This window comes from Netta rufina, assembly GCF_964035555.1.
Source record: "Netta rufina genome assembly, chromosome: 2".
Classification (NCBI taxonomy): domain Eukaryota; kingdom Metazoa; phylum Chordata; class Aves; order Anseriformes; family Anatidae; genus Netta; species Netta rufina.
The window spans coordinates 14,868,996-14,896,937 of NC_140124.1; the positions used below are offsets into that span (position 1 = coordinate 14,868,996).

Consider the following 27,942-nt stretch of genomic DNA (forward strand, 5'->3'; position numbering starts at 1 on the left):
CAGAGGACTGAAAAGTCCTCATGAACGGATCAGACCTTAAACAAGTTTCTTTTTAAAATTCTGCTTACCAGGCCTCATGGTATTTCATGCCATTTAAAATGAGGGTTGTAGTAATTTAATCGCAACACTCCTCTTACCAACTTGGTCAATAACTGAGTGATACGAAGGGTCAAGGTTTACAAACTAGTGAACTCTGCTCTTGGATACTGCTGTTCTCCTACTTGCTTTTCCCATTGAAAAGCAATTGCTTTGAGCACCAGAAATGATTGCAGAAGATTACACCTTTTAAAGCAATCTCAGGATCTCATTCACAGGAAGAACACAGTCTGTAAAATGTTGTATGGCTCGCACAGCAATTACTCACTTTGTTGTAGCTAATTTCAGAAAGCATAAATTGCCTATTATTTCTGAATAGAGTTTCTTTTTGAACAGCAGTACTGAAAATGTATGCTTTCCCCATATATTTTCATATGGCTTCCACACAGTTCTACAAATGAGAAATAATATATATATATATTTAATTTCTCACAATTGTTGTTAGATTTTAATTGTTTTTTGACAGTGTAATATTTTGATGGTAGAATTTGTTGATGAGCAAAGTTTAATAATGCACTGGAACTACCTGAAAGATACATTTTAATTTTAATTTGTTATTTATTTATTTATTTATTTCATGTCAATATCAACCCTGTATGTTGATATTGCCTTTTGTGGAAACTCACTACTGGGCATTCATGAGGCAGCATATACTTACTTCTGGTTGAATTTTTGTGGCAGACATCATAAAATGTGTAGTTTCAGTAAGAAAATCCAACCTGTTTGGAGCATAGCTGCACAGAATAATTGAACTGCCATCCATGCTTGTTTAGATATGAGGTATCATTGAATCTTTCTGGATGGAGCTTGAGTAGTTGTGATTATATTTATTTTAACTTTGAAAGGGGTCGGTCTATCTTTCATGGGCTATTAAAGGGAAAAGATTATCAATCAATTTTAAAACCAGATATATTTGGACAGTGAAAAGACACAGCACAGTCAGATCCACCACTAGAAGAACAAGAAAATTAAATTACAGCTAACTCTAAGAGACCACTGTGTTAACACTGGGAAAAACAACAACAACAGCAACAACAACAACAAACACTGTCTGAAATGCATTTAGGAATAGGAAGTTCTAGGATGCCTGAATATCTAAACAGATGAGCAGTTTAAGCAAACAACTTGGTGTTCTACACATCAAAACCTGATTTTATTTTAAAATATATGCTGAAAAAATTGTCAAAGACTCGACTGTTTTCCTGTGTTGCAGAGTGTGTGTGTGCACATATGCTCACACATCTGTGGCATTGTGCATTTACCACATAATAGTTGAGATCATCCCATTTTCTGGGTCTGTAAACCCACACTCCAACATAATAAAAGTGGAGTAGTAATGCTTGAGTTTCTAGAGGAAAGAAAAAAATAATAACAAAAAAAGTGTATTCATCTGTTCATAAAAATTAACCTGCCTAGGCCTAATAGCTTTTTCATAACAGGCATTATTAGGAACTGGCTGATCAGCAATACTTCCCACTTTCATCTAGCACCAAATTTTCCAAAGATACAGATTTTTTATTATCTTAAAATAAGCAATCACTATAGGGTAAATCCTACTCCTTTAGTTCCCTGCTCAATATTTAAACTTCTTTCTTGGCTCTTTCTGTAGGGAATATCTGTATTCTGTACAGTGTCAGGTGGCATGGATCTAAAAAGTAATTGTCCAAACCCAGAGTAATGGTGAACTGAAAAAGTGTGGCCAGTGCTTTACAGAATAATTCAGTTTTCAATTAGTACAAAGTAGCAAAAAACAGCTGGGCAAAAAATGACCAGATATAGAATTGTGTGTACCACAATGACCACTCAATCCAGGGGACTGCTGACTGACAGCAGATCACATCTGATTTAGCAAGTAAGGTATATTAAACAGATGCATTCAGAAACTAGGAGGGACAATGATTTCTGATTATGGAAAGAAACAGTAAAATAAGTGCTGCTTTTCTCCTGGTTCTCTTGTGGAAAAGGGAAGAAGCAAACCAAACCTGCAAAAGGTGACAGCTCATATGAAGTCTAACCCTGCTGGTTTACCACTGAGAATAATTTTAATTTCCAACTGCCATTAGCATTTACAATTCTGTATATAAAATCACCCTTAGTGGGTATTTTTTGACTGCTGATGAGCTTTATTCCATTACTTGCTGGATACTCTCAGCTCCTGTTGACTGCCAGGGGCACTGGGGACAGAGCAGCAGTTACAAAGCTCTCCTCCAAACATGTAAATTTAGGGGTGTGAGTACTGGTTCCCTTGCACTGCTTGAAGTCAACTTCTCGCTATGTTGGTTACCTGGGAAACAGCTGTCAGCACAGTGAAAAGGAATCTATTTAGTATGGTGGATAGGTGAATTTTTATATATATATTTTTTTTTAAAAAAAGAAAGAAACAACAACAAAGAAGCCATTGCTTCATAATTTAGTTTTTTATTTATATAATGAAAGAAACATTAGGTAGGGTGTACTTTTTAAAAAGTTTGTTAAAAATGAATTATTCCCTGAGCAAATTGTCTGGAACTGCATAAATGGTTTAATTTATAGGAAGAGTTTTTTAATAAGGGATTTACATGTCAATAGTAGCTCAAAATTTGTTTATAACGATAATAGTGAATATAACATTTTTTTGTCAGTTATTTTCAATTTGTATGCTACAAACATGCTCTGACTGAGAATATTTAAGCTGTTGTCAGTTTTTCATCTTCAGGGTTCTTGCAGAACCATTAGTCTTTAGAGCACCCCTCTAATATTGTTGGATTTTTCAGATAGCGATTCCTAAAGCTGCCACAGGGAGAGGTTAAGAATAGCTTTTCCAGAGTTGTCAGAATTGAAAATTCTTGACTTCTGCTCTGTGCTCAGATTCACTGACCTGTGTCACATCTCAGAGACAAAGGCAGAAATGACAGTGAAATGAAAAATCTTGTTATCCTGGCATCGAGTTATCATGCATTTCTGATGACAGAATGATAATGGCAATATCAAAGCTCAAGTTGTTACCTATTTTGCTGTGCAGTTTCCCTCTTTTTAGAGTGGGTTTCATGCTGCTGTTTTGGCAAAGAAAAATAACTGCAGTGTAATTTATATAAAGTACATATGTAAAGTAGATGCCTGCCAATCTTTCTACTTTATAAATTTCAGTTTTAATTGTTGTTAATGATTTCAATTTTAAATGAACTCTGAACATCTCAGCACTGATTTGTTGACTTCATACTACCAAGTGTGCTTCCAGAGTTTCCTCTTTCCTGTAAGTGCAGAGTTACTCTGGTAAGTTCCTCTTCTGCTTTAACCCCGGCTTCCTTAAGGCTGCCAGGAGAGTTTAACATCCCTTTCTGTTGATGTACAGAAGGTGTGTAATACCACAGAGAGCAGTTCCTGTGAAGGAAAAAAGAAAAAAAAAAATCTCTGCTTTTTCCTGTGTCCCATGTTGCATGTGCTTTCTGATGCTATTGCTCACAGTCAGAGGGAACAGATCTTTCTGAAAACAAATCCTGTAAAGGAAGAAGAGAAAAGAAAATAAGTAATATTTTTCATTCAGCTCTTTGATTTGGATAGCCATGTGATTTCATGAGTGCTTTGTGGCTCAAGGTTGAGATGGGAATATTGAGCTATGGAAAGCAGCACTTCTCTACAGCAGCCAACACTTAGATCATCTCCAACCTAGGATGAAACACAGTAGTTATCTGAAACAGTTTTGAGAATCCTAGCCTAAAAAAGTCATGCTGTTATTTTACAACACTAATCTCCCAGTCATTTGATTTAGTTCTCTAACTAAAGATTTAAGAAATGACTCTTGAAAGGTGTAACAGAGAAATTCCAATTAACTGATGCATCACATCAGTCAGCCAATAGTTTTGCATATAAATGCAAACATAGTATGAATGTACTAAAATGAAGGATGAGTGTGAGGTATAGTATAAGGTACATGTGTTTGTTCATGAGTAAATGTGTTGAAATCAGGCAAGGAACAGCTTTGAACTATTAAATAAACAGGAAGTCAGTTTCTTAGGAATTTTTGAAGTAAAAGCAAATAACACATTTGTACCTCCACATATTACGAAATTCTGGTGCATTTTTGTTTGTTTGTTTGTTTGTTTGTTTTCAGAAATTTCTTTTGGAAAATTCCATTTAGTCTAATCAGTACTAAATATTTTGCCATCAGCTGGAAAATTATTATCTCAATTATCCACTTATCCACAGAATCATAGAGTCTTTCAGGTTGGAAGAGACCTCAAACATCATCTAGTCCAACCTGTAACCTTGTGCTAAAGTCCACCACTAAACCAGCCTACCAAGTTCTAAATCTACATGTTTCCTGAAGACCTCCAGGGACTCAGTCCCTTCCCTGGGCAGCCTATTCCAATGCTGCAACACTTTCAGTAAAGAAATTTTCCTAATATCCAACCTAAACCTCTCCAGACGCAGCTTGAGGCCTTATCTCCTCATCTTATCACTTGGTGCTTGGGAGAAGAGCCTGATCCCCACCTCTCTATAACCTCTTTTCTTTTAAGGTAATTGAAGAATGAAATGTTTCAATATCTAACATATCCCAAGCTTCCAAGATTAGGAAAGGTGTCATATACCATTAGTCTGGAAAACAACTGCTCCATAATGCTCAGTTTCCATTTCTAGTCTTCCTGATGAATATTCTCAAAACCACAGTCTTTGGCTTAAGCTAATTGCAATTATCTTGTAGGGAAGATGGGAAGGCAGGAAAAATATCCTGAAGGCTATTTGATGGCAACTAAAGGTAGCAGAGAGCACGTGATGAGAGGAAATGCTGCTGGATGGATGCAGTTTATTTCATGAGTTTATACTCTATTGTTCTATAAGTAAAGGTGCTTGTTCTAAACACTGTATATGGTTTTACTTTTACATTTTTTAGACCAGTCTGATGACATTATTTCCTTCATTATCCTTTGTGTGGAAAAATAAATAAATAAATTAAGCCTGCCTAAAGGAACCAGACCATATCTATTCCTACAGATGTAGAAGCCAAATATAGCACAGAGGTGTCCATGAGTAAAATGACATGTCATGAAAAGGTTTCTCCACAGAGGAGAGTTTCACGTGACTATAAGAATACATTTATGCTAATTAAGAACACATCTAGGGTGGAGAGGCTGGAGAAGTGGATATTACTGTACAGAATATATATGATCAATCTTAAATATGTTGTGCCTGTAACTGCATATTACTATATGCTACACACTATACTTAGCAAGTCTGTCTGTCAGAAAGCTCTAATTGCTTTATGTGTGAGAACATTAAGCTGCAATAAATTTATATACACAGCTGTTCCATTACTGCAGAACAAGTTTTATCTCCTAATAAATTGATGTTTCTTTTTAGTGTCAACTTAACCCAAAATTTACACCCAAGAAGGTGAACCTTAACATCACATAATTAGTTCAGTGACACCAGTGGTAATAGAGGGTGCATGCTGTACATCTCTTCAACATATTGATGGAGAAAAGTTTTGACTTCTGTTAATTGTTTCTTGAAAGCTTAATTGTGATTAAGAGCAGCTTTAATTGGAAAGGGAAAAGAAATCATGACCTTTAAAATACACACTGCAAATAGCATGTCTGCATTTACAAGGAGGTACACCATAATGGAAAAAAAAAACAAAAAACAAAAAACAACCCTTCTTTAAAATAGGGTGCAGAAAAAAAAGTCATTGTGGTTCTGTATAGAGTCACATTTAGGTTAATGGAACAGAAGCATAGACTGCCCTGGACTTTTGATTAATATTTAATTAATCTTCCATAGAAGACTCTGATTTGAATTAAACTGGGTACTAATAAAGGAACCAATCCGCCAAAGAGTTCGCGTAAATTTGACCTGCCATTATGAGGATTTAAATTAAATGGCCAAAGTTTTGTTTTCTGCACATTTTATGGCTCCGCTACATCAAGTGCAAGTAATTTACTAGGAGTGATAGAGTCAGGAAAAATGTGACCTGAATTGTGCACTAGTAATAGAGCCATAGCTGCAAAATAAGACATGCCATTTTGGTTTATTTTACCATGAGCTAATGAGTTGTATTGTTCTCTCAAAATAGGCTTTTACAATCCTTGCAAAAGAAGCATTACCTGTACACAACCTGGGGAAGTATAGTTGCTTATATGTAATCAGATAACCAGATTTGTGTCTCTGTCCTTGATTGTCTTGGGTTCAGCTGAATGAAAGGAGGAGGCCTTATATAAGTCTCATGGCTATTATTATTTTATTTGTGCCATTGGCTTGAAAATTATATTGCTTGACTAGGAGGGGAAAAAAAAAAAAAAAGATCCTTTGATCCTCACTTTTCCGTCACTCTCATACCTTCATATCTTCATGATGAAGGATAAACACTTTTCCCCTGTAAGATAGTCTTTCATCTTGTGCTCAGAAACTCATATTTTGTGTTTGGGAGAGTGGTTTTTGGGATCTGCTCATGCTTCTAATTGTTTCAAAGTGGCAACAAAAATGATGGAAATGAAGGCTGTCCTGAACTGCTGTGACTTCCTTGACTTTCCATCCTCTGTAGGTGTGTCTGGAGTCAGTATTGCCTGCTGCCAAGATAGGGAGGGGCTGAATGGCTCTAACACAATCCTCCTTTATATCCAGCTGATGCATATTTGAAAATAAGATCGGATCTTTGTGGTCCTGCTTTCTAAGGATATATGTCATTCTTGTCTTACGTAACCTTAAATTCCTGGGTTTGGTTTCCCTGAAAAGCAAATCACTGTGCAGTTCAAATGGGAAAATTCATGGGAACTGAACTTTATCTGAGTTAGCATCATAGCAATATAAATTGCTCCCTGGAACTTGTGTCTTGCCTAGTTCATTTTGAAAATTCCCATAGATACTCATGGAGTTCTGTTGCCTTTTGTAGGGGAGAAGGCATTTTCAGTGAAGGCTAGTGTTTACACAAGCTCTCTTATACCACTTGTAAGTCAGGTGTCTTATACTACTGGCCTATTTACAACATCATAGCAGTCACATGTGACAAAAAAATACAGTGTGAGCTGTTACAGTACAACCCTTGGGTTACAGAGGCAGTACTACACCATGACTTTATTTCAGAGATTAATCACAAATACCAGTGAAGTTTTGTGTTGGTATTTCCCTAGTCTTTCATGTAACAGCTCATTGCATTAATAAAGATCATTATATTTAGAAAAGAAGATTTAAACAAACAAACAAACAATTTAATTCCTATTTTTAAGGGAATTAAAGAATATTCACTGAGCTTTTAAACTCAAGAGTTAGAAAAATATTTTATACATTGTTTTTAATAAATACAAACATTTGTTAAAAAGACCCATATTCTTCTATATAGACGTCTCAGACAGTTCAGCCTATTTGTTTTTTGCTGATGAAGAATGGCCAGTGCCAGTAGAAACAAGTCTATAATTTGCATGAAATGGAACTGGCTCTGCAGTATTGCTTATGTTAATAGCTGCTGTTACTTGCCTGTAATATTTCATCTTGTCTTTTGGGATCATGAAAGAGCATTTTGTAGGTATGTAGCAAATTCTTTGGGTCAACTGGGTTCACAGTTACACATGCTCCCACTCCTATAGCTTCATTTTGTTCTGCTGGCAGGAGCTCCTCCTCCCTGGAAGTACCCCAAGGAATCTCTTGAAGAAAATGTGGAGCAAATTAGAATGTCAGGGTACAACATAGCCTTCTGTCATTCATTTAATAATTACACAGTTTCTGGTGTTGTAACAATTAATTCCTTTTACAGGAAAGTCATCATGTATGAACTTTATATGGACTAATTAGTTGTTTCCCTGGAATATACATTGCTGTTATCAACTGTTTGAGAAATTCCAATTTCATTTCAGTGTGGTTCTGTCATCCTAGCAATGCCTTTAGAGCCTTAAATCCTGAAATGAGAGATGAGGGGAAAATATTTTAAATAATGAGTAGCAACGGCAAACTTTTATTTTGGGGGGTTGTTTTTCACAGACATTTGTTTACTGTGTAGATCAAATGCTTAGTGTGTCCTTTGACGTGTCCTTTGACAAGTACAGTCCATTAAATGCTTTATTCATGATCTGGGATCAAGGGATTGTCTCAGTTCTAGCCTGATGTCTGAAATATGATAATACAAGCAATTTCTATTAAGTATTATGCTTTAGAAGAGTGGGGGGAAAAGGAGAAATTCTTTAATCCCTTTGATCAGATTTGAATGGTAGAGAAATCTAATGCATTAATGTTTAAAATTAGAGATTTTATCAGCAATCATTTTGGTAAGTAGAACTTGGGCTGTGGTACTGAATAAATATACTTAGTACATGTAATGTGTTGATTTCCCTGGAGTTCCTCTTTAATTCATTGTAGAGAAGATTCAAGAACTAGTAAATAGCAGAATGAAGAAAATGAGGGATACTACTGTATGTGGACTTGTTCAAACTGGTGTGACATGCATCCTTAGCCCAGGGATAACTTACCAGATCATTTTTGTAGCAAATCATTTCAGAATCAATCCCTGAATTTCATATTGGTAACAAGAAGCCCCAAACTCACAATTATTCATAATTTCTTCCCATAAAACCTTTTCAAAATTCTTGGTCAGATCTAGAGATGCCTGTAAACTCTCAAAGCTTTGTTGGATTCAGTGGGACTAGACAGGTTTGTGCTAGTTAAAGCTCAACTCTGGCGTTGCATTTCAGAGCACTGTATTGGAACTGGCGTTGCTGTTCTTCAGTTAGAATTACGTATGTAGCAATTTCCATTTCAGTGAAGCTTATGAATTAGGAATCTCACATTTTAATAGCATGCAGGAAATAATTTCTGGTTTCTATAGAGGGAATCATGAAGTGTGTGCACGTCAGACACTCCAACAGCAACAGAAGGTTCTGGTTTGTGGCAGCATGTTAGCTGCTGGGCCTCCTGCCTGGAGTGTCTGAAATAGAATTACAGAACCATTTATTAAATTTATTATCAAGCTCTAGAAGAAAAAACATTTTCATGTTTTTATGATCTGACTGTTGATCTGTATTATGTGACTAATCTGTTATATTTTTGGGATATCTGGCCTGTACAAGTTTCAACAGCAGCAATGCATGCTATACAGCTGTGTTTAGCATTTTCAAAACTTTTTATTTATTTTTTATTTATTTATTTACTTTTTTTTTAGCTCTTGCCACTAGGTCTAAAATCTTCCTAATTAATGGTGTCAGAGTAAAGCAGTATGTTAGAAATCCAACTGAAACTATGTAAAGATGACAAAATAAAGTGATATCAGTTTGGATATTTTTTAACATGATGTCAAAACATATTGTCATCAAAATCCCCAGAGACACCATTATGGTGTCAAAATGAAACTATCAACTGAAGACTGTAAGAATAACAACATGAAACGGTACCATTGTAACTTTCTAACATAACGTCAATATCATGCAAAATAAATCTGAATTACTAAGTAGAATTACTTATTATACATATTTCATTTCTTTCTGTTTACTAAAAAAAAAAAAGGCAATTATGTTACTGGAAAAAACCTTGTAACATTTGTTGATATTATGTGAAAGTTGAAATACAAATAATCTGTACCAAGGAGATCTTAACCACAGAAGCTGTTATGTTGCAATCCTTGGCTTATTTCAGGCAAGACTGATAATGTCTGTGTGTTTCAGAAACTAAAACATTTTGTGCTTTTTTTTTTTTTTCCCCTATAAATATTAGCATAGCATAGCATAGCATAGCCTAGAATAGAATAGCATAGCATAGCATAGAAGAGAAGAAAGGAAAAGAGAGGAAAAGAGAGGAAAAGAGGAAAGGGAAGGGAAGGGAAGGGAAGGGAAGGGACGGGAAGGGAAGGGAAGGGAAGGGAAGGGAAGGGAAGGGAAGGGAAGGGAAGGGAAGGGAAGGGAAGGGAAGGGAAGGGAAGGGAAGGGAAGGGAAGGGAAGGGAAGGGAAGGAAAGGAAAGGAAAGGAAAGGAAAGGAAAGGAAAGGAAAGGAAAGGAAAGGAAAGGAAAGGAAAGGAAAGGAAAGGAAAGGAAAGGAAAGGAAAGGAAAGGAAAGGAAAGGAAAGGAAAGGAAAGGAAAGGAAAGGAAAAGAAGAGAAGAGAAGAGAAGAGAAGAGAAGAGAAGAGAAGAGAAGAGAAGAGAAGAGAAGAGAAGAGAAGAAAGAAAAGGAAAAGAAAAGAAAAGAAAAGAAAAGAAAAGAAAAGAAAAGAAAAGAAAAGAAAAGAAAAGAAAAGAAAAGAAAAGAAAAGAAAAGAAAAGAAAAGAAAAGAAAAGAAAAAAGAAAAGAAAGGAGTTGAAAGGGACCTTCCAGTCCAACTGACTGACTACTTCAGGGCTAACCAAAAGCTAAAGTATATTAAATATATAATTAAATATAAATTTGAATTACAAAGAGTAGCATTGTATACTCTGTAAAATCAGTAAAATTGTAGTACAGTAAATTAGAACAAAAACATACAATCAACTAGGCTGAAAAAGACCTTCAAATCATCAGGTCCCACCATCAGCCTGACCTACCGAGTCCTATCACTAAACCATGTCCCTTGGTCCCACTTTATGCAGGCTCTCAGAATCACTTTGCCAATTTATAGGTATGTGAACTCAAATACAGACAGGCTGAGTGACCATGGATCACAGACGGGCAGAAAATTTTATTCTAATTATTTCTCCTGCCTAAGGACTAAATGGTTAGATTATGCTGCCATGCCAGTTGACTATCACCTTCCACCAGGCATTGCTGGCACTACACCTTCTCAGGAGAATTAATTTTTCATTTACCTTGAGTCCAAATTAGTCATCTAGGGTATGATTCATCTGCTCTCATATAGTTGTCTAAATCTACCTATTGAAGTCTGAGCTCGTCACTCTATACTTCTTCGTCAATGAAGAGAACTAATGAGCTCTCAAGGGTGAGTAATTGCATCCTAAGACAGGTGCTGTGAATTTCCACCCTGGAGTAATTTATTTCTGTATATTTCCCTCACAAAGGGCCTAGATATCTAGTTTTAACATCACACCTACCTTTTAGATGAATAAAATTGGTTGAAAAAAATCCTGCCTTTACCTTTTCCTGGTAAATAGCTTAGCTTTCCTATAACCTTTATCAGGCTAATTGTCTTGGTAAACCAATAAAATGGTGTTACAAGTAAATACTGTATTTATTCTACAGTGAAAGAAATACCCACATTTGAGTATCTGAAATCAGTGCTTGGGATGAGACTAAGCCACCCAAGAATAATAAAGATAAGACTTCAGTATTTCTTATCCAGTGTTTCAAAACATTGCAAATCATCGGCAATTACTGAGCATCCTGCTCAGTACATCTGAAAAAAATAATTCCAGAGGAACAGATGCTTTCAGCACTTCCAAGAGAAAAAATAAATGAAATATTTTGCAAATATATTGTGTAGTATAAGCTGAATCCTAGATGATTTCCTGAGTAACCTACTGAATTTTTTGATAAAAGGCAAGTGCTTTTCTTCTCTGTCCCTGCTTAGAATAGATTTTTTTTTTTTTTTTTAATAGCTCTCAGACCATCACTTTATGGCAATTTCTAGTTTTAAGTTAATCAAGAATGTGCGGTGGTAATGCATAATTAAAATTTATTAAAATCTTTAAAATCATTTTACAGTAAAATGCTGTAAAGAATTTATCCCAAAATCAGTTGTTTTACAAGATATCATAAAGATTTTTTACCTTCAGATATAAATATTACTTAATTAAAACTCTTAATTAGTTTTTTTTTGTTAGTCAGTATAAATCTTAGCGATCAACTTCATAAGAAGGCACCAGCCATGTGAATTTAAGCACCAGTTGAAGTAATCAGTCATAGCTTTGATTTTCATTTTTTCATACTTGAGTCATAGGGGAAACTGCACGCACAGACACTAACTGATGAAATGCTTAACAATAAGCTCAGATTTAAAGTTTTATTTAGAGGTTGCAGATTATTTATTGTCAAAAATAAAACATTGATTCCACATTTCTCTATGTTTTATGTAGATTTTCTCATCAGCTACTGATGCTCCTAGCAGAGGGAATTTTCCCAAGTTTCAGATTTCTGAAACCTCACAAAGCTTTGACCTAGCCCTGGAATTTTTAGGCCAGTCACTTTTGTTTGTTTTTAATGGACAACTTCTCATTCTGCACGTGGAAATTGGTCTATCGTTAGAGTAAGATGTAATGTAAAATCAATCACAATATTATTTGGAGATTTATAATGCAATAGCCTCTCTGTTAAAGAACAGAAATAATTATGGCATAACTATATTAGCTGCTGCTAGGGACTGTGGATGCCACGTGAACTTTGTGTAATGTATGATCTTTTTAAATGTTCAGGCATTTTAAAGAGATGTCTTTGCCTGTACATCACGGTTTCTCTAGTGATGTACTGCTTGATACCATAGTTCTATTTGTTACTTAAAAATAAAAATGTCATTTTTAGTGAGGGCAAATGCTTATGAGTCAAAAACATTCTGTTGCATTTTGCTAGTTACAACAGCCTGAAATCTATTTCCTAAGCTTTTATCTGTAGTTAAAGAGAAGTAAAACAATTTAATATATATAGATATATATATTTCAAGTATAGCTTATGTCAGTGTGTTAAGCAAGACCTAAATGCCTCTTAAAGATTTTTTTTTTGGCATTGGAATGAAACTAAATTTCACCATTTACAAGGATAGTATATTAGTCACTCAGTTTCAGTGCATCCTTCAAATCAAAAGGTGCAATCAGGATCCACCCATGAAAAGACGCAGGCTTTTTTTCCGCCTGATAATGTTGGATAGAGTTTGGCTGTCAAGCAGATTTTATACTGTAAACTGTCACCATGTTTCCATAGCTGAAGTCATGTAAGGTGTGCTGGAGTAAGCTGGGTTGTCCCTATGTAACAACATTCACACTATCCAGGTGGTGCTGGCTATGGGCAGATGTCTTTTTTTGCAAATAGCTGGTGCGCTTTAAGTTACTGCTCCCTGACTGCTTATTGCAGCTCCACTGACGAAGAATTCTGCTCTATGTCTCATCTGGAGAGGAGATCAGAGAGAGCACTCCCTAAATAGCTTCCAGCAAAGCAGTTGGATTAGCTTGGAGATGATGGCTGACATCACCTGAAGGTTGCTTGGGATTGCTCCGATGATCCCTTCTGTTAGCACAGGAATGGCCAGCTAGGCCATGAGAGGATTTATACTCTGTGGTCTTTGTTAAGTGTATTTGTATTACTGGGCCAGGCAAGCCTCCTTGTATTGACACAAAATATTCTGTGATGACTAATTGTGGATGTTTATCAGACATTACAGCACTGGAACCAGCATTGTCTGTTCCAGTTAGGATGAGAAGAAATTTATAAGATCATAGCCTGCTTCTTCGCCTGCCTCTGACAGAACTTTTTATTTCAGATAGAATCAAAAATGCTAAATTTTCCTTAGCTTGATCAAAGTTTAAACTTTATTTTCTTTTCCCATGATTTATTAAATCTTTGTAGGTGTGCTTTTGCTATTTCCCTAATATTTTGATATGAAATTCAGGGTTAGGTGTCACATTTTTGTTTAGGTTATATGTGGTGTTCCCTTTTCTTTCTTTTTCTTTTTTCTTTTTTCCTTTTTTTTTTTTTTTTTTTTTCTCTTTTGTTAACTTCAAAAATGCAATACCCTATAACAACAGCTGTAACAAGTTTTATGTAGTTGAAAATTGCCTTAGCTTGTATCTGCAAAATCTAACAGCTCTAAAGGAAGGTTTAGACTGCATGATAACCCAGTAGCTGAGTATCTGTTTTCAGATGTTTATAGCAAACTCCTAAAATCTCTGCTTTTCTTTTTAGTAGAAGTACTCCCCTGAAAAGTAAGACTGGATTTCTGTCTCCGGTGTGCAGGCTCTGACAGGCTAATAAGGAAGAGTGATGGTGGCAATAAAAAGGGTCTTGGGTGCATTCTTCAAATTTCACTGTTTGTAAAATGATGGCCCTGCTACAGAATGGTCACATAGGGACTTGAAGTGAAATTTTGTCTAGAGAGTTTGAAGAAACTGTTGTAGTGAAATGACCTCCCCATCAGCTCTATCCCTCTGTGTTGTTTATGGCTATCACATCTGAAGCGAGTGCTGAATTAACAGCATTTGAGACTACCTTTTTAGCCCTGAGAATATAGATGTATATTTTAGACTTTTAACGATATACTCACTTGAAATTAGTGTGAAGTTATCAACCAATCTCAATGTCAAAATCTGAAAAGACATTTCAGCCGCTGAAGGAAGCGAGTGCATATGGGTGCTTGCAGAGCTTCTTTGTAGTATGTTTGGTACTGGAGCTGATGACTACCGCTGTGAAAGTAAACTGGAAACGACATAAAACTTCCTAAAGAGCTGATTTCACATTCATATATGTTGACATATATCCTAGGCTTTAAATCTTTGTTTTGATGGAGTTAATATGCTAAAGTGTGTAGGTATGTGTGCAGGTAGTGTGTTAGATCTCACCTGTCACATTAAGCCAATCCCTGAATTTAGCTGCATTTAAGACTTGCAGACTTTAAAAGATATATAATGCTCTGTATTCATTCATATTTCAGCAAATACGCAATGGCAGGAGAGAAGGATTTTTTATAACCTTCTGAACAGTAGAAATAAGCCAAGATTGAAAAAGATCTGGAAAAAAAAATCAAATAGGATGTATACCCTTCAGCATGCAAGAAGCTGCCCTTGTTAGAAGCTAAGTTTGCATGCATAATTAATTTGAGCAGCACATTCAGTTTCTTACAACTAGAAGAGAAATTGAATTCAGGTGTTTGGTGAACATATGGGGGATTTACTGTGAATTTATGACCTGTGGTTTGAGTGTAAAACCCCAAGATACTAGCTGATAAAACTTAATGAAGCTTGTTCAGAGAAGCTATTTTTATTTGCAGTTTTGTAACTGATACATTTTCTTTACTTTTTTTTTTTTTTTTTTACACTTCTCTTCCACTTTTTAATTCCTTATTCACAATAAGTTCTTTGACACTTAAGAAAAACAAAAGTAGTTTAAAATAAACCTTTCTGTGCCTCCTTACATGTTACAAGTACAAGTGCACCATGTTACAGTTGTAGTCCTAACAAATTTCATCTCTTGCTTAACTGCAACTGATTTTTTCTCAGACTGACTGTAGTGAGTCTATAGTCATGCAACAGTTCTTCTATATGACGCTGGCTGTGGTCAGTCCTGTTTGTGTGTTGTGCCCATACGTGTTTATATCAGTGTGTTCATGCAAAACTGATTCCCTGGTGTCTCAGAGAATCATTGTATGTAGCACACTGGAAGGAGATGACCAACAATAGTTTAAGCTTGAGGACTGGTATTTAGCTGTCAGAAAATAAGCCATAGAAAAAAAAATTGTAGGAAAAGACCAACCTGCTCTGCCAATGTGCTGGCAGGAAGGAAAGAGTGAAACTTCCATCACTGCTCAGCCATCATTAACACTGCAGTGTGTGGGCACAGTCGTCTGTGTCAGCAACGATTAACAAGTCTGTTTAAGGTGAACAGACCAGCAGACTGTGCAGTGCAGTACGGTGCTAACTTTAAGCCTGGTAAAGGGCATACTTTCATTTTATTTTACATTCATGGTTTTTTGCAACAACTTGACAGTTTCTGTTTATCCGCCCTCAAGGGCCATCTGAAAAAGAGAAATCCATCTGCTTGGAGTAAGCACCGTGCCGAGAGGGTGTTTGAGTTTCATTAAATGTAGCAGGAGCCTTTGTATTAGATTATCACCACTCTGCTTTCTGTTGTGCTGTTTTCAACCTGCTCAAGCCAGAAGGAAGGGGCCCATTTTGTAGGCAGTCAACTTGTTCTGCACTTTGGTAAAGGTGCACGGTGCCAGCTAATGGACAGCCACCAGAGTAAGGACAGCGTTAATCTACCTTGGGTTGGAAATAAGCTCTTTTTCTGCTGCTTTGTAGCTGTAGATACGGGTAGATTCACATTCAGCTCTTGATTTTTAAAGTAATGCAAGTTATCTGTCCAAAGAGAAAGAAACTTATTTTGTACAAATAGGTGATATTTGTTTGCTAGCTTGAAGTAAATAAGAACCCATCTGTGTTTTATAACTGCTATCCAGAGATCTAAGCAACCCGTCAGACCAGAGAGTCCCTGACAGCTCAAATCTGTTTTAGAAGATTTCAAGGTGTAAAGAACGCTGTTTGTTTAGTAACCTTTTGGTTATTCTAGTCATGTTGTAACTGCCTGGTAATGTTGTTAAGACCCTTTTCTGTGCTTTTTCAGGCCAATAAATTTTTTTCCAAAGCTTTAGTCATCCTGTTCAGTAGCATGTTTGTATCTACTTTATCACACTGAAAATCTGTCTGTTTTGAAAGCATTACAACTCTGAATATCAGTGCATGACATCACACTGAGACATTGCTTAATGATCTGAAACTCTGATGGTCATTGCTACAGCTGCTTGTTTCTGGAAATATGTGACAGCCCTTGCCTATCTAAGCCTTGCTTACAGTTGCATTTTTAGCCCATACTGGTGGTTGTATGTTTTAAAGCACACAACATAGCTGACTGTAAAATGCGCCATCTGTAGATGGAAGGCAATTGGGTATTGAATAGAGAAGTGGTGCAATGACACCCAGCTCCTTTGCAACCCCATCTACTTTGCCCCTTAACGCCTTTCCTTGTTTTTTTGTTTCTTTTGAGAACACTTAATTATGACAGCATGTTGAAGAAAAACATAGCTTATATCTCATGCTAGGAGGTGCTAATTGTCTTCTTTAAGTCCACAGACTTCCTAAGTAGGCTTAGGGGAAGGTTCATAACTGAAGTACTGTTTAGGCAAGCTGTGGTTACTGTAGACTGCTGTAATTCCAGTTTTGTTGAAGTTTTTAACATTACCGTAGGTCAAATCTTCAATAAACTTTGGATGGATTTCAAGTTAACCTCCTTCCTTCCCACTTGTAGTCCTGCATTCTTTGAGGTGGATTTACCTTCAGATTTTCAGTTCCTTTGAATGAAAAGCTCAAACAAATCATGGTACATTTAATTAAACTTTCGAGGACTTGCACCATACATCTGCCAAAGTCAAAAGGTAGTTTAAGCATTGGGAACACCTGCATCCTAGTAGTCTGTTTGTTGATATGACCCTGCCTCTCTTGGCCTCTTCATCCAACAAGTCAAAATTAATAATGATTATAAAAGGTACAGAATTCCCCGTATCTGTAATAACCCTTCCAACAGCCCATTTTGGAGCTGGTAGAATATGTCTGTTCCTTATGATGCATAGGCTTTTCTTCAGTACTTTTTAGGGTTTTCCTTGAGATTTTTCTTTGCCATGGAATGCCATGTGACACTCCAGTGTCACATTTGCATTGTGATCCCTTAGAGTTTGAAATAAACATGATTGAAAGACTGATTACTTACCGATCAGCTTGAGTACTTCAAGGTATCTATGTACAGTGCTTTGCTAGTAATTTCACACTGAAGTTCAAGGGCATTTCTCTTTCAAACATGTTCTTACACCTCAAATATTAACACTTAATTTTAAATGCAATGTAGCTTGTAAAAAACACCATGTGTATAGAATGTATTGGACTATTTGTTTGTTAGATTAACAATACCATTTTTAAAAATCAACCGACCATTGTGAAATATTTTGCACATCTTGGACTGGATTGTGATGATTGCATTTTTAAAAGTGCTGTGTATAGCAATGCATGGGAAAAAACAAATGCTTATATAGAAAAGTTGGGCAGAATTTGACAATAAAGAATGAATTTACATAACATACAACTGCAAAGAGAGATAAGCTGTTCCACAAAATTAAGTTGAATTGAGGAAATAGAATTAGCCAAACACCTACAATGAAGGGGAAATTTTGAAAGTGCCATAATGTCTCATTTCCACCTGTTATAAATAAAGCTTTCTTTTAGCTGTACTTTTCAAAATGGCAATCTGCATATAGAATTGACTGAACCTATAAATAAAACATTTCTTGAGGCTCCGGACTGGGGGAAAAAAAAAAAATAAAAAAAAATTCCTTTATTTTCTTTGTCTTTTGTTTCATAGGAAAAAATAATCTTTAAAAATTCTTCTTTTCTAGAACCATGCTAATTTTAGAACCATGCTAATTTTTCTGTTCGGCTAACCAGGCAATGATAAGCTCAATTTAATGTCACTGAAAAGACTGGAAGGTAATGTTTCAAACATCTATGTCCTCCAGTCTACTCTACCTACCAATGTGGAAAGATGTGGCAAACAGTCACAAATGGACTCCAGAATTATCTGTTTTCATATGGTATATATGAAAAGATATTGGGATATTAATTCTCTCTTTTATTGTGCCCTGTATCACAGAATGGGGATCTATGGAGTTGTTTTCCATTGCATCTCTATGGTTTTCTCTTTCGAAAGAACATAAGAGCTGACCATTCCTCATCATCTCTTTTGAAATAAACACTAAAATGTGGGGTTTAAAAAGAACATAATAAGAGACTAAAATATTTCTGGTTAGTCTTGATATAACATTACCTGTTTGTCAGACTTCCTGTGATTCCCACATTAACATGATTGAAATATGGTGGGGTTTGTAGGAGTCAGGTGAGAGCTGCACAGATGGAAAAATGGCAGAGATTAATAAAAATCCCCTTTCCCTCTGCCCCATGAAATAAACCACTCCTGTGTATATTTCACCATAGTTTCAAATAAACCTGAGCTATGGAGAAAGGATTACCTGTGATAGGCACTGGGGAAAAAATTATGTTGAGGATTCACTTGTACTTTTTCCATAAGGGTAACTCTGGGGTTGAGCCCTCCCCAGCACACCAGCGGCTGCAGAACAGGAGCCAGCAGCCAGTCTGATGCTGAATGCAGTCCTGCGCACGGTGCTGCCAGGGGCATGGCTTCTCACTGGCCCAGGAGCCTTCTGATGCTTTCAGGCTGATCAGCTTAAAAGACTTGTTAAAAACAGAGCTGAGGGATGACAAGGTCTTATTGCTTGGGAAAAATAATCAAATTTTGTATAGGTAAGGCCTTCAGACATTGTGATTAATTTGGAATAAAGATGTGGCAGTGCTACAGTTTATTGATAGGAAAGAAATACCTTTCATGTTTATTCAGTAGTAGAGATCATTAGCACTTTTCTTGTAATTTTCCTCTTTGTTAAGGCTGACAGTAACATGTATTCCTCTTCATTTCAAGGAGCAACATATACTGAAAAGATGCCAGTAACTTTTGTTGATTTTTAAAAATAGGCTCGTTCATCCTATCCTTACATTGTCTGAAGTTTATAAGTCAAATGACATTAATCATAATAAAAAATAAATAAAGGTTTTTATATTGAATGCCTGGAAATTATTTTTAAGTCTGTACCCCCATACAGGTGGTGCCTGGCTAGGAAACTACAGTCACATTGATCATTTCTATCTTCCTTCTTTTAGCAACAGATCAACTCCTAATAATCATGACCGGATACAGCGCCTGAGACAAGAATTTCAGCAAGCAAAACAAGATGAGGACGTAGAAGACAGGAGACGTACTTACAGTTTTGAGCAGCCGTGGGTAAGTGTACATAGTGTGCCTAATCTGGAAACTTGCACCAACCACCTCTCTCCCTGCTCTGGTTGGGAACAAGGCAGTGCAGACCTATGGTCCTCTGCCGCCAGACTTCTGCCTATTCTGCTGGCCACATTTTTGTTCCATTGATGTTTATTTCACTTTTAAATTTCTTCAGCCATCTGTTCTCTGTGCATGTAGCATCATTTGCTCTGTGTTTAGACCCTTGAATCTGTGAGTTACTACGTTTTTTTTATGTCAAAAGCAATATCAATTATTCTGAAATTTTCTAGGAAAATAAAAATAAATCACATACCAATGATAAATAATTTAGAAAGATCATATAAACTTGCAGATGGTATTTTCTTTGAAGAAATATCTCTATGATTAGTTATTTTCCTTAGGAGGAAGAGGTATGTATTTTCACAGAAAAAAGAAGAGAGATGCATGCCTCACAATAACACCCCTTTGCCACTTACATTAGCTGAGACTCTTCTGTCTTGAGATATACGTCCTAATTGATCATTTAAATCCTGTTCAATCTGATCTAGCAAAGTGATACAATTATGTAAATCCATGCTGCTTATCTTGTTTAACATAATTGAATGAATCACTGTTGCTTTTTAATCAATTATGTATCCTAAATTAGGATCCTTTAAATGCAGGATAAATATTGTATTGTATTTTTGTTTCAAAATTCTATAATAAAGATGGTGAACAAATTGCTCACATTCCCAAGTAAACAGAAGCTGTATCATGACAGCTGTAGAATTTCTCGCATCTCCAAAATGAGCGTAGGTGATGTTAGAGCTACTTAGCATTACAATGCACGGGAGACTGAGGTGGAAACATCCAAAGATCCACATCTCTGTCTGAGGGCACTGTGAACAACCCAGGTAACATTACCATGCATATGTATCTTTGCTTGCTGTTATGGTGGACATAGAAAAAAATTTGACCTGTTGAGTCGTTGCGTCCTCGTCCATCTTAAGCTCACCAACTTGAAACTGTGGTATTTTTAACATGCAGCATGGAGAGGAACAAAGGTAAATGTATCCCTAAGTGACCTGACATGCTGTATCGGAATATAGGCTTGCTTCCCATGTTAGAAAACCCTTAACCTTCTCTGAAATTGAATAAATAAAATAAACATTTTCTTTATGACCAGATGTTTTTGATTTGATGTGGTGAACATAATGTGATTGCTCATCTTGGTTATAGTGTAATGGTTTTTGGAAGAAAGGGGGCTGGGTGTAGGAGGTACTTTCCATTATGCATATCAACTGCTGTTTATTCTCCAAAAGAGAGATTTGTGCTGTGTTCTTGGGAAAACTGTCTATGAGAAAAACTTGCACTCTTGAAGACTTGGGAACTTAACTACTGAAGGTCACGGGCCACATTGTTGTATATCTAAATGCCATAGCAACTTTAGACAGGCAACTTGGCTTTTATTATAGTTTCTTGTAATGAGCGAGTAGGGAATTATTTGGATGACAGGCTGATTACCTTAGGAATGGAATAATTTCCTAAATTGTGGGTCAGAACATTGACCTTTCCTTTTTCTGTTATTCAAACAAATGGGATCTCTCTGTTTACTCCCTTTCTACAGATCATGCAAATGAGCTCAAAGTGACTAATTCAGTTTAATGTATTAATATTAATTCTGAAGCTCATTGTTGCTTTTGTAGGAGCTGCTGTTGTAAAGTATTTAGGTGACCAAATGTTTTATTTTAGATATGTACTCTTAAAAAATTGGCCCAGAGTACTTTTGAATTATATTTTTTTTTCCATCGTGTAGTCCAGGCTTTCAAGATCTCAGTGCTTGGAAAGGATAAAGCAATGATCTCATCCATTTCAACAGTTCACAGTCATTTCAGTGTTAAGGAACCATAACCCTCTCTCTTAAGGAGAATGTATTACTTTAACATATTAGTCTAAGATGACGGACTTTGTTAAGACACCCTCTCAAAACAGATCCAGATGTACTATTAAATATCAGTGACACACACACAAAAATGCAAAAGTAGTTAATAATACGTATGCAGGAAAATACTTATGTGCATTCATCAAACTCCTTTCAGTCTTCTCCATCTGTAAGCTGTTGGTTACAAACCACAGCAGAGACAAGTGCACCTGTATGTGGACCGTTGTTGAAAAGTATGCTTTCACCTGAGGGAGATGGCTTGTGCAGCCTACATAAACAAAAGGCTTTGCATCCAGAGATGCCTCTTGAGCCACTTGACAGCAGCCAACTCTGACCTGGTTTGGATAGAAGGAGAAAAAAAAACAAAAGAACAATCTTTCATCCTCTGAGAAGTGTATGCTATGAGGTGATAAGTAGTTTGCATTTCTCATTAACAAGATGATGGGAGGACTGAGGATAGGGAACAGAGTGCTGATGTGATGTGGGACTATTGGTTACTTTAAGGAAGTGTAAATGAACATAAAGTTTGCAGTGTGGATGCTGACGGAAATCTGGCAGATCTAAGGATATTCAGAGGAGCTCAATAGCTCAAGAACCTGCTAATATATTATCAAAATGATCATGTGAACGTCACCAACTACAATCCTTCCCAGACTATTAATGTCCTGTGACACAACAGCTCAGTTACCTATGACAAATACATTCAGACTCCTCCAGAGTTTTGAGACAGATCTCTGTGCCATGGAGCACTACATCATGCTGGCCCTGAGCGATATCTGTGGCAGAGAGATCCGTGCCTAACCCCAGCCATTTCTGGCTGTTCCCGTCAAGTGAAGGTTATTTCTCTGTAGATGAGCAATGTGACAGAGCTGGACTTTTTGCCCGCTGTATTTACCCTGCCAGTAAACAAAATACTTGACTGCCTACAAGAGTTCATACAGCATCAGGCAGCTTAACAGACACGAGAAGTGATAGTGCTGGAATGAGACAACACCGTCTATTAAACAGTGCAGCATTCCTGCTCAAGGCCATTTGAATGACACATTGTTAAGGTTTAATAACTGACTAACTGTTGCAACGGAGAGTCATCTCTAAAATCCAGCAGTTCTGTGGTTGAGTCAAAGCTTTATGGAAAAGCTTTTTGTTTATAAGATAACTTTATCAGTCTTTGTGATTTTTTTTCCTCTTACATGCCTTTTTTTTTTCTTTTTTTTTTTTTCTTTTTTTTTTTTGGTGTATCAAAAACAAGGTACAAGAAGACTTACAAGGGCAAGACTGTATGACTGATGTTGCACAGGGAAAAAATGAATGAAAAATAACATCAAGTATGATTTATCCATTTTAATGCTGCTGGTGTTAATTCCACTCAGGTTTGCAGAAATGTGTACTTGGGCATATAGAATTACATGGAGTCACAGTACGTCTGCTAATGTTTAAGGCCCTTGCTGTTGCTATGGCAAATTTTAAACCAATGCAAGATCCTTTTGGAGTTGATTTTTCTGTTCAGCAACAAAGTTGAGTCTCTCTGTTTCTGTTTTTGTCTTTCTGTTTTTCTTTGTTTATTAGTTTTCTGGGTAGTGTTGGGTTTTCTGAGGTTTATCTTTGCTTGCACCAGTCCCGCGGTGAGGGGATTTTTATTGTAATTTGTTCCATACCTTGTATTTTTGCCTAGTCACATCTTAATTAACAGATCCTCACCTTCAATAACAAAACCACAGCATTATAACCCTAAACATCATGGGAGTGAACAATCCAATTAAACAAAATAGTATATTTAATCAGTTGAAAACACTACAATTGCTTGCCAGTCCTTCTTGTGGAAGTGCACTGTCTATCAAAAAAACACGAAGACTGGAGAGACAAAAGTTGGTGGTTTAGTTCTTCATCTTTAATATAAAACTCGGTTCTAAAAATGGGAAACAATGGACAACTTCCATTCACAAATACATTCTTCTCCAGTCATCTCAAATCCATTTGGATGGTTGGAAAAAAATGCAGCTGCGCAAACTCTACTTTAAATATTTAGGAGTCAAATAAAAAGATATTTTTATTCTAAGGATAACAGCTAGCTGAGTCAAAATAAATATACTACCTTACTCATTTGAATATACCTTTAATTATGTGCATAGATTCATGAAAGGTAAGTAATTGCAAGATTTTGATAGAGGATTTCAGAAATCTTAATAGCATGGCTTCATAGATAAATACTGTGTAAAAACAAGATAAAAACAAGTCTAGGGACTTGTTTTATTCTGCTGTTTGTTGGTTTATAGATCTTGTCTCTATGAGAGATTTAAAGAGAAAATATGTTATTTTATTTATTTATTTATTTATTATCAGTGGTACTCGTTTCTTATCCCTGTATTCAGGTCCTTAACATATTCAAAACCATAATTCTAAATAATCTAAAATCCCTTTAGAAAAACAAAAGCCTGATTTTTATCACTGTAACTTCCACTGTAACATATTTATTTGACCTGGAAAATGAATAGCAATATATTTAAAACAAATACTGCAAACTTTACATCAGGATCTAAATTCTGGAGAATTACTCTACACATCGAGAAAGAAAAACAGTATAGTCATTCTTTTTACTTTTAATCAATTTTAAGAGTCTTGTTCAAGAAATGTTATTCAAGATATTAGGTAATACCTAATGGAACATTACAGTCTGACAAAGAATAACAGCTGACTTGCTGTTCTTTCTATCTCAGTCTCTTTCAGAGAGGAAACCAGTTATGCAGGGCATTCTCTCCACAGGTAGTTTCTCATCAGTTGTGCAATTAATATCCATTGATTGTAAAACCTGGGAAAGTTTAATGAAATACCATGCATCTCTTTCCACATTTCAGACTTGAGGTTTCAAATTTTTTATATATATATATAATAGATAGATAGATAGATAGATAGAAAGATATATTTCTTTTCCTACCAGTTTCAATCTATCGTTTTATATGAAGCATAAAATGAAGATAGAAAATTTTTAAAAAGAAATCAAATAATTTAATTTTGTAAATAAACATATTTATAGCTCACAGCCATGCTGCATGTAAATGACCCAAGCAGAACTTCAAGGCTCTCTAAATGTTAAGTTTCTGACATAGTGAAGATTTCTTTCTTTTGCTGCCTAAGAAAGGAAATCTTAGACCCAAACCATGCCATTCAGCTTCCTACACGTACACCAGAGAAAAATACATAAAGGGATGGGATTTTCTTATTATATGGTGTTTGAATTAGTACACACCTGTTGGTATTTTTTAAAAGAAGTAATGCTATATGTTCTGTTTACCATGGCAACATAAATAAAAAGATGGAAATAAATATAGCTTTCAAGAACATTTACAAGAACCACAAAATGTTTTTTATCATTCTGACTTTTGATATACAGTCACTGGATTGACTATCAGCTGTGCCAAGTACATGCATAAAGCAGGCAAGGTTGTTTAATCTTATCTATTTCTAATTAGTGCTGAACTAAAAGAACCACAGACTTTTTGGGGACCTCATGTCTACTGCCTTCCCAGGTGAAGTTTAAACTTCTAGGTTAAACACAGAGCTTAATCTGGAAAAAAGAGTAAACATTTTAATATTAAATAACAGTCTTTTTAAAGTAACTGGGAAAATACAAAAGGATTTGTTCATCTCCCTATTAGCTTCCTTTCCTTTCCTTTCCTTTCCTTTCCTTTCCTTTCCTTTCCTTTCCTTTCCTTTCCTTTCCTTTCCTTTCCTTTCCTTTCCTTTCCTTTCCTTTCCTTTCCTTTCCTTTCCTTTCCTTTCCTTTCCTTTCCTTTCCTTTCCTTTCCTTTCCTTTCCTTTCCTTTCCTTTCCTTTCCGAATTTCTATAAGTTTGAGCAAGTATTTCTCCCAATTTCTCACTATGACCGTAGGCTGTGAGATAAGTGTGTCAGCAGGACTGGTGGATCTGGCTCAAAATTCAGTTCTCTTGATTTTCCCCATGACCTCCTTTCTGTGATTGTGTAGCAGCTCTGATCTGTGCCAGTCCTGGGGGATCCACACTTCCACTTACTAAGCTACCTTCTGTGGGCTGACATGCCCACTCTGCAGTGAAAGAAACTGCGAAGATTTAGCTAGGAAAGAGAAGAGGGACCTTTAACCCTAAAACATGCTGTCCTTAACTGCCAAGAGTGGTCAGTGCAGCATGACACATGGTATATTCTGTGCAAACTGAAAAAAAAATATATTGTTTGGATAATGAGAAATCTGTAGAAACTTCTAACTTCACATCTCTAGTTTTAAATTAATGTCTCTTTGAGAAGAGAACTGTCTAATTTCATGTATCTCAAAACACAGTTTTACAAGCTGAGTATTGCTTAACAATGCTGAATGCAATAACTATCATTGTCACTTACATTGTATTGTGGAAGACATGAACATACATTTATTTGTATAATGCAGCCTTGGTTGTTATTGTGGCCTTGACTGCATCCTGATTTAAAAGGTCAATGCTTGTCATACGTCTCATTGCAAACAAGGCCAGAGTTCTTATCAATCTGCATTGTGAAGACAGAGCTGTTGCCAGGTTTCTTGGATGGTTTCAAGTTGTTATAATTGTGCTTAGCCTTGTGTCACCCAGTTGATATCAGTGTTAAAATTATTTTTTTGTATTCCTTATTTATTTTTTGTTGCTGTTGTTATTGCTGTTGAAAGATGTGCAAATGTCTCGACTTATTTTTAATTACCTCCATTTTGTGCTGACATAAATAGGGTGTGCATGTATATAGATGCGTTTGTGTATATATTGTAACACTGTTTATGTATATGTTGGTAAAAAATACTAATTAGATTTTGAGTATTAAGGTTACTAATTATTTAAATATTTTTAGTTGATATACTTTAATCAAAAGCATCTTGAAAAGATAAATCACTGTACAGGGATTTGCATTTTTTCTGAACAAGTTAAGGGACCAAAAATAAATATGTTACATTTTTATATTATCATAATCATATATCAAGGGCATTCAATATGGTATCACTGAGATTTTTAATGAAAAGATTTTAAAGAAATGCCTTTTCACTGGTAAAATGACTGAATGTACCCGTCTATGTGTATACAGGCTATATTATAGAACATGTGATTATGTATAGAGGGAATGTTTTTATGTCTCATTGCTATAGTTTTGGAGGCCTGAAATCAGGCAGCAGAATTGATTACATGAACAGCATACTGCTGATATGGACAGTATGTAGACTCAATAAGTATCCAACATGTACTCAATAAGTATCTTACTTTTCATGTTAGCTAAGTATTGCAGATGGGGCATACAGGTACTTGTACCTTCAGAAAATCAGTTAATTGATTTTAGATGCTTCCATTTAGACCCATCAAATTATAAATCTTGTCCCTGTGACAGGGGGAAAAGATTCTTCATCAAGAGGGGGGTTGGTCACTGGAACAGGCTCCCCAGGGCAGTGGTCACAGCACTGAGCTGCCAGAGTTCAAGAAGCATTTGGACACTACTCTCAGACATATGGTTTGGTTTTTGGGTGGTCCATGGAGCCAGGAGTGGGACTCAATGATCCCTGTGGGTCACTTCCAACTTCTGTGTTTCTGTGGTTAGATGAACTTCTTTGTGAACGGCTGAGATTCAAGACCTTTACCCTCCAAGACATTAGTTGTGGGTGGGTGCTACAGAAGGCAGGCAGGTGTGGCAGCCACTGTCTCTGTTTAATCATTAGTTCCTATGTGCATTAAAACAAAATCTCTCTGAAGCTAAGTTTTGGTCTTAGTCCATTCATAGTCCAGTAGTGCTTTCAAAGCCTCTGTTTCCTTAGTAAAAAATTTACGGCAACTTCAGCTCTTACTTGCATCCATACCTTCTAGATCATGCAATTTAGTGTCTTGTATAAACCTAAACTGAGTAACAGCTCAATTCTAGTTCCACCTGTTTGATAACTTAACCATTCACTGCACAGTAAAATCCTTTTCTGTTATATTTACAGTGAACTGAGGCAAGTGAAACTGTTTTCAAATAAAGAGTAGCAATTATGATTTCATGTCTTGTTTGTGGTAACTATTTTCTCACATCTGACATAGCTGCAGCTTCCTGGCAATATGCAAGCATTCCAACATTGTTGAAATGGAACCCATGAAATGATGAGATTGTCTCTAAAATCTTAGTTTAAGTGCTTGTATTCCTTATGGAGATGTTGAGATGGGAACTTCTAAGTTTCCCCGTGGTTCTCTGTAAGCTGCTTATAACCACACTGGAGAGAATTCACAAATAAATCTTGTAATTTTCAGGTAATCACTTGCTTCCATAGCTGAGCCCTTCAATAAAATACCAAATGTCAGAAGACTCAATAAAGTCAAGAAAGTTACAAATGTTGACATATGCAATAACTGAAATGCTGCTCCATATGGGTTGCCCTTATTTAATATAGTAGGAAATCTCCATGGGGGTTGTTGGTTTGGACATACATATGTAC

The 27,942-nt window shown here is 36.1% G+C and overlaps 1 protein-coding gene across 10 annotated transcripts in view; it reads left to right on the forward strand.

Moving 5' to 3' along the window:
* The window catches only part of PARD3 (par-3 family cell polarity regulator), a 446,166-nt gene that overhangs the window by 410,730 nt on the left and 7,494 nt on the right, over positions 1-27,942 (forward strand). For all 10 annotated transcript variants that reach the window (XM_084281998.1, XM_084281993.1, XM_084282001.1 and 7 more), the window contains one exon: positions 19,457-19,577. In XM_084281998.1, coding sequence (XP_084138124.1) covers positions 19,457-19,577 — 121 coding nt within the window. The remainder of the gene's footprint in view (positions 1-19,456; positions 19,578-27,942) is intronic.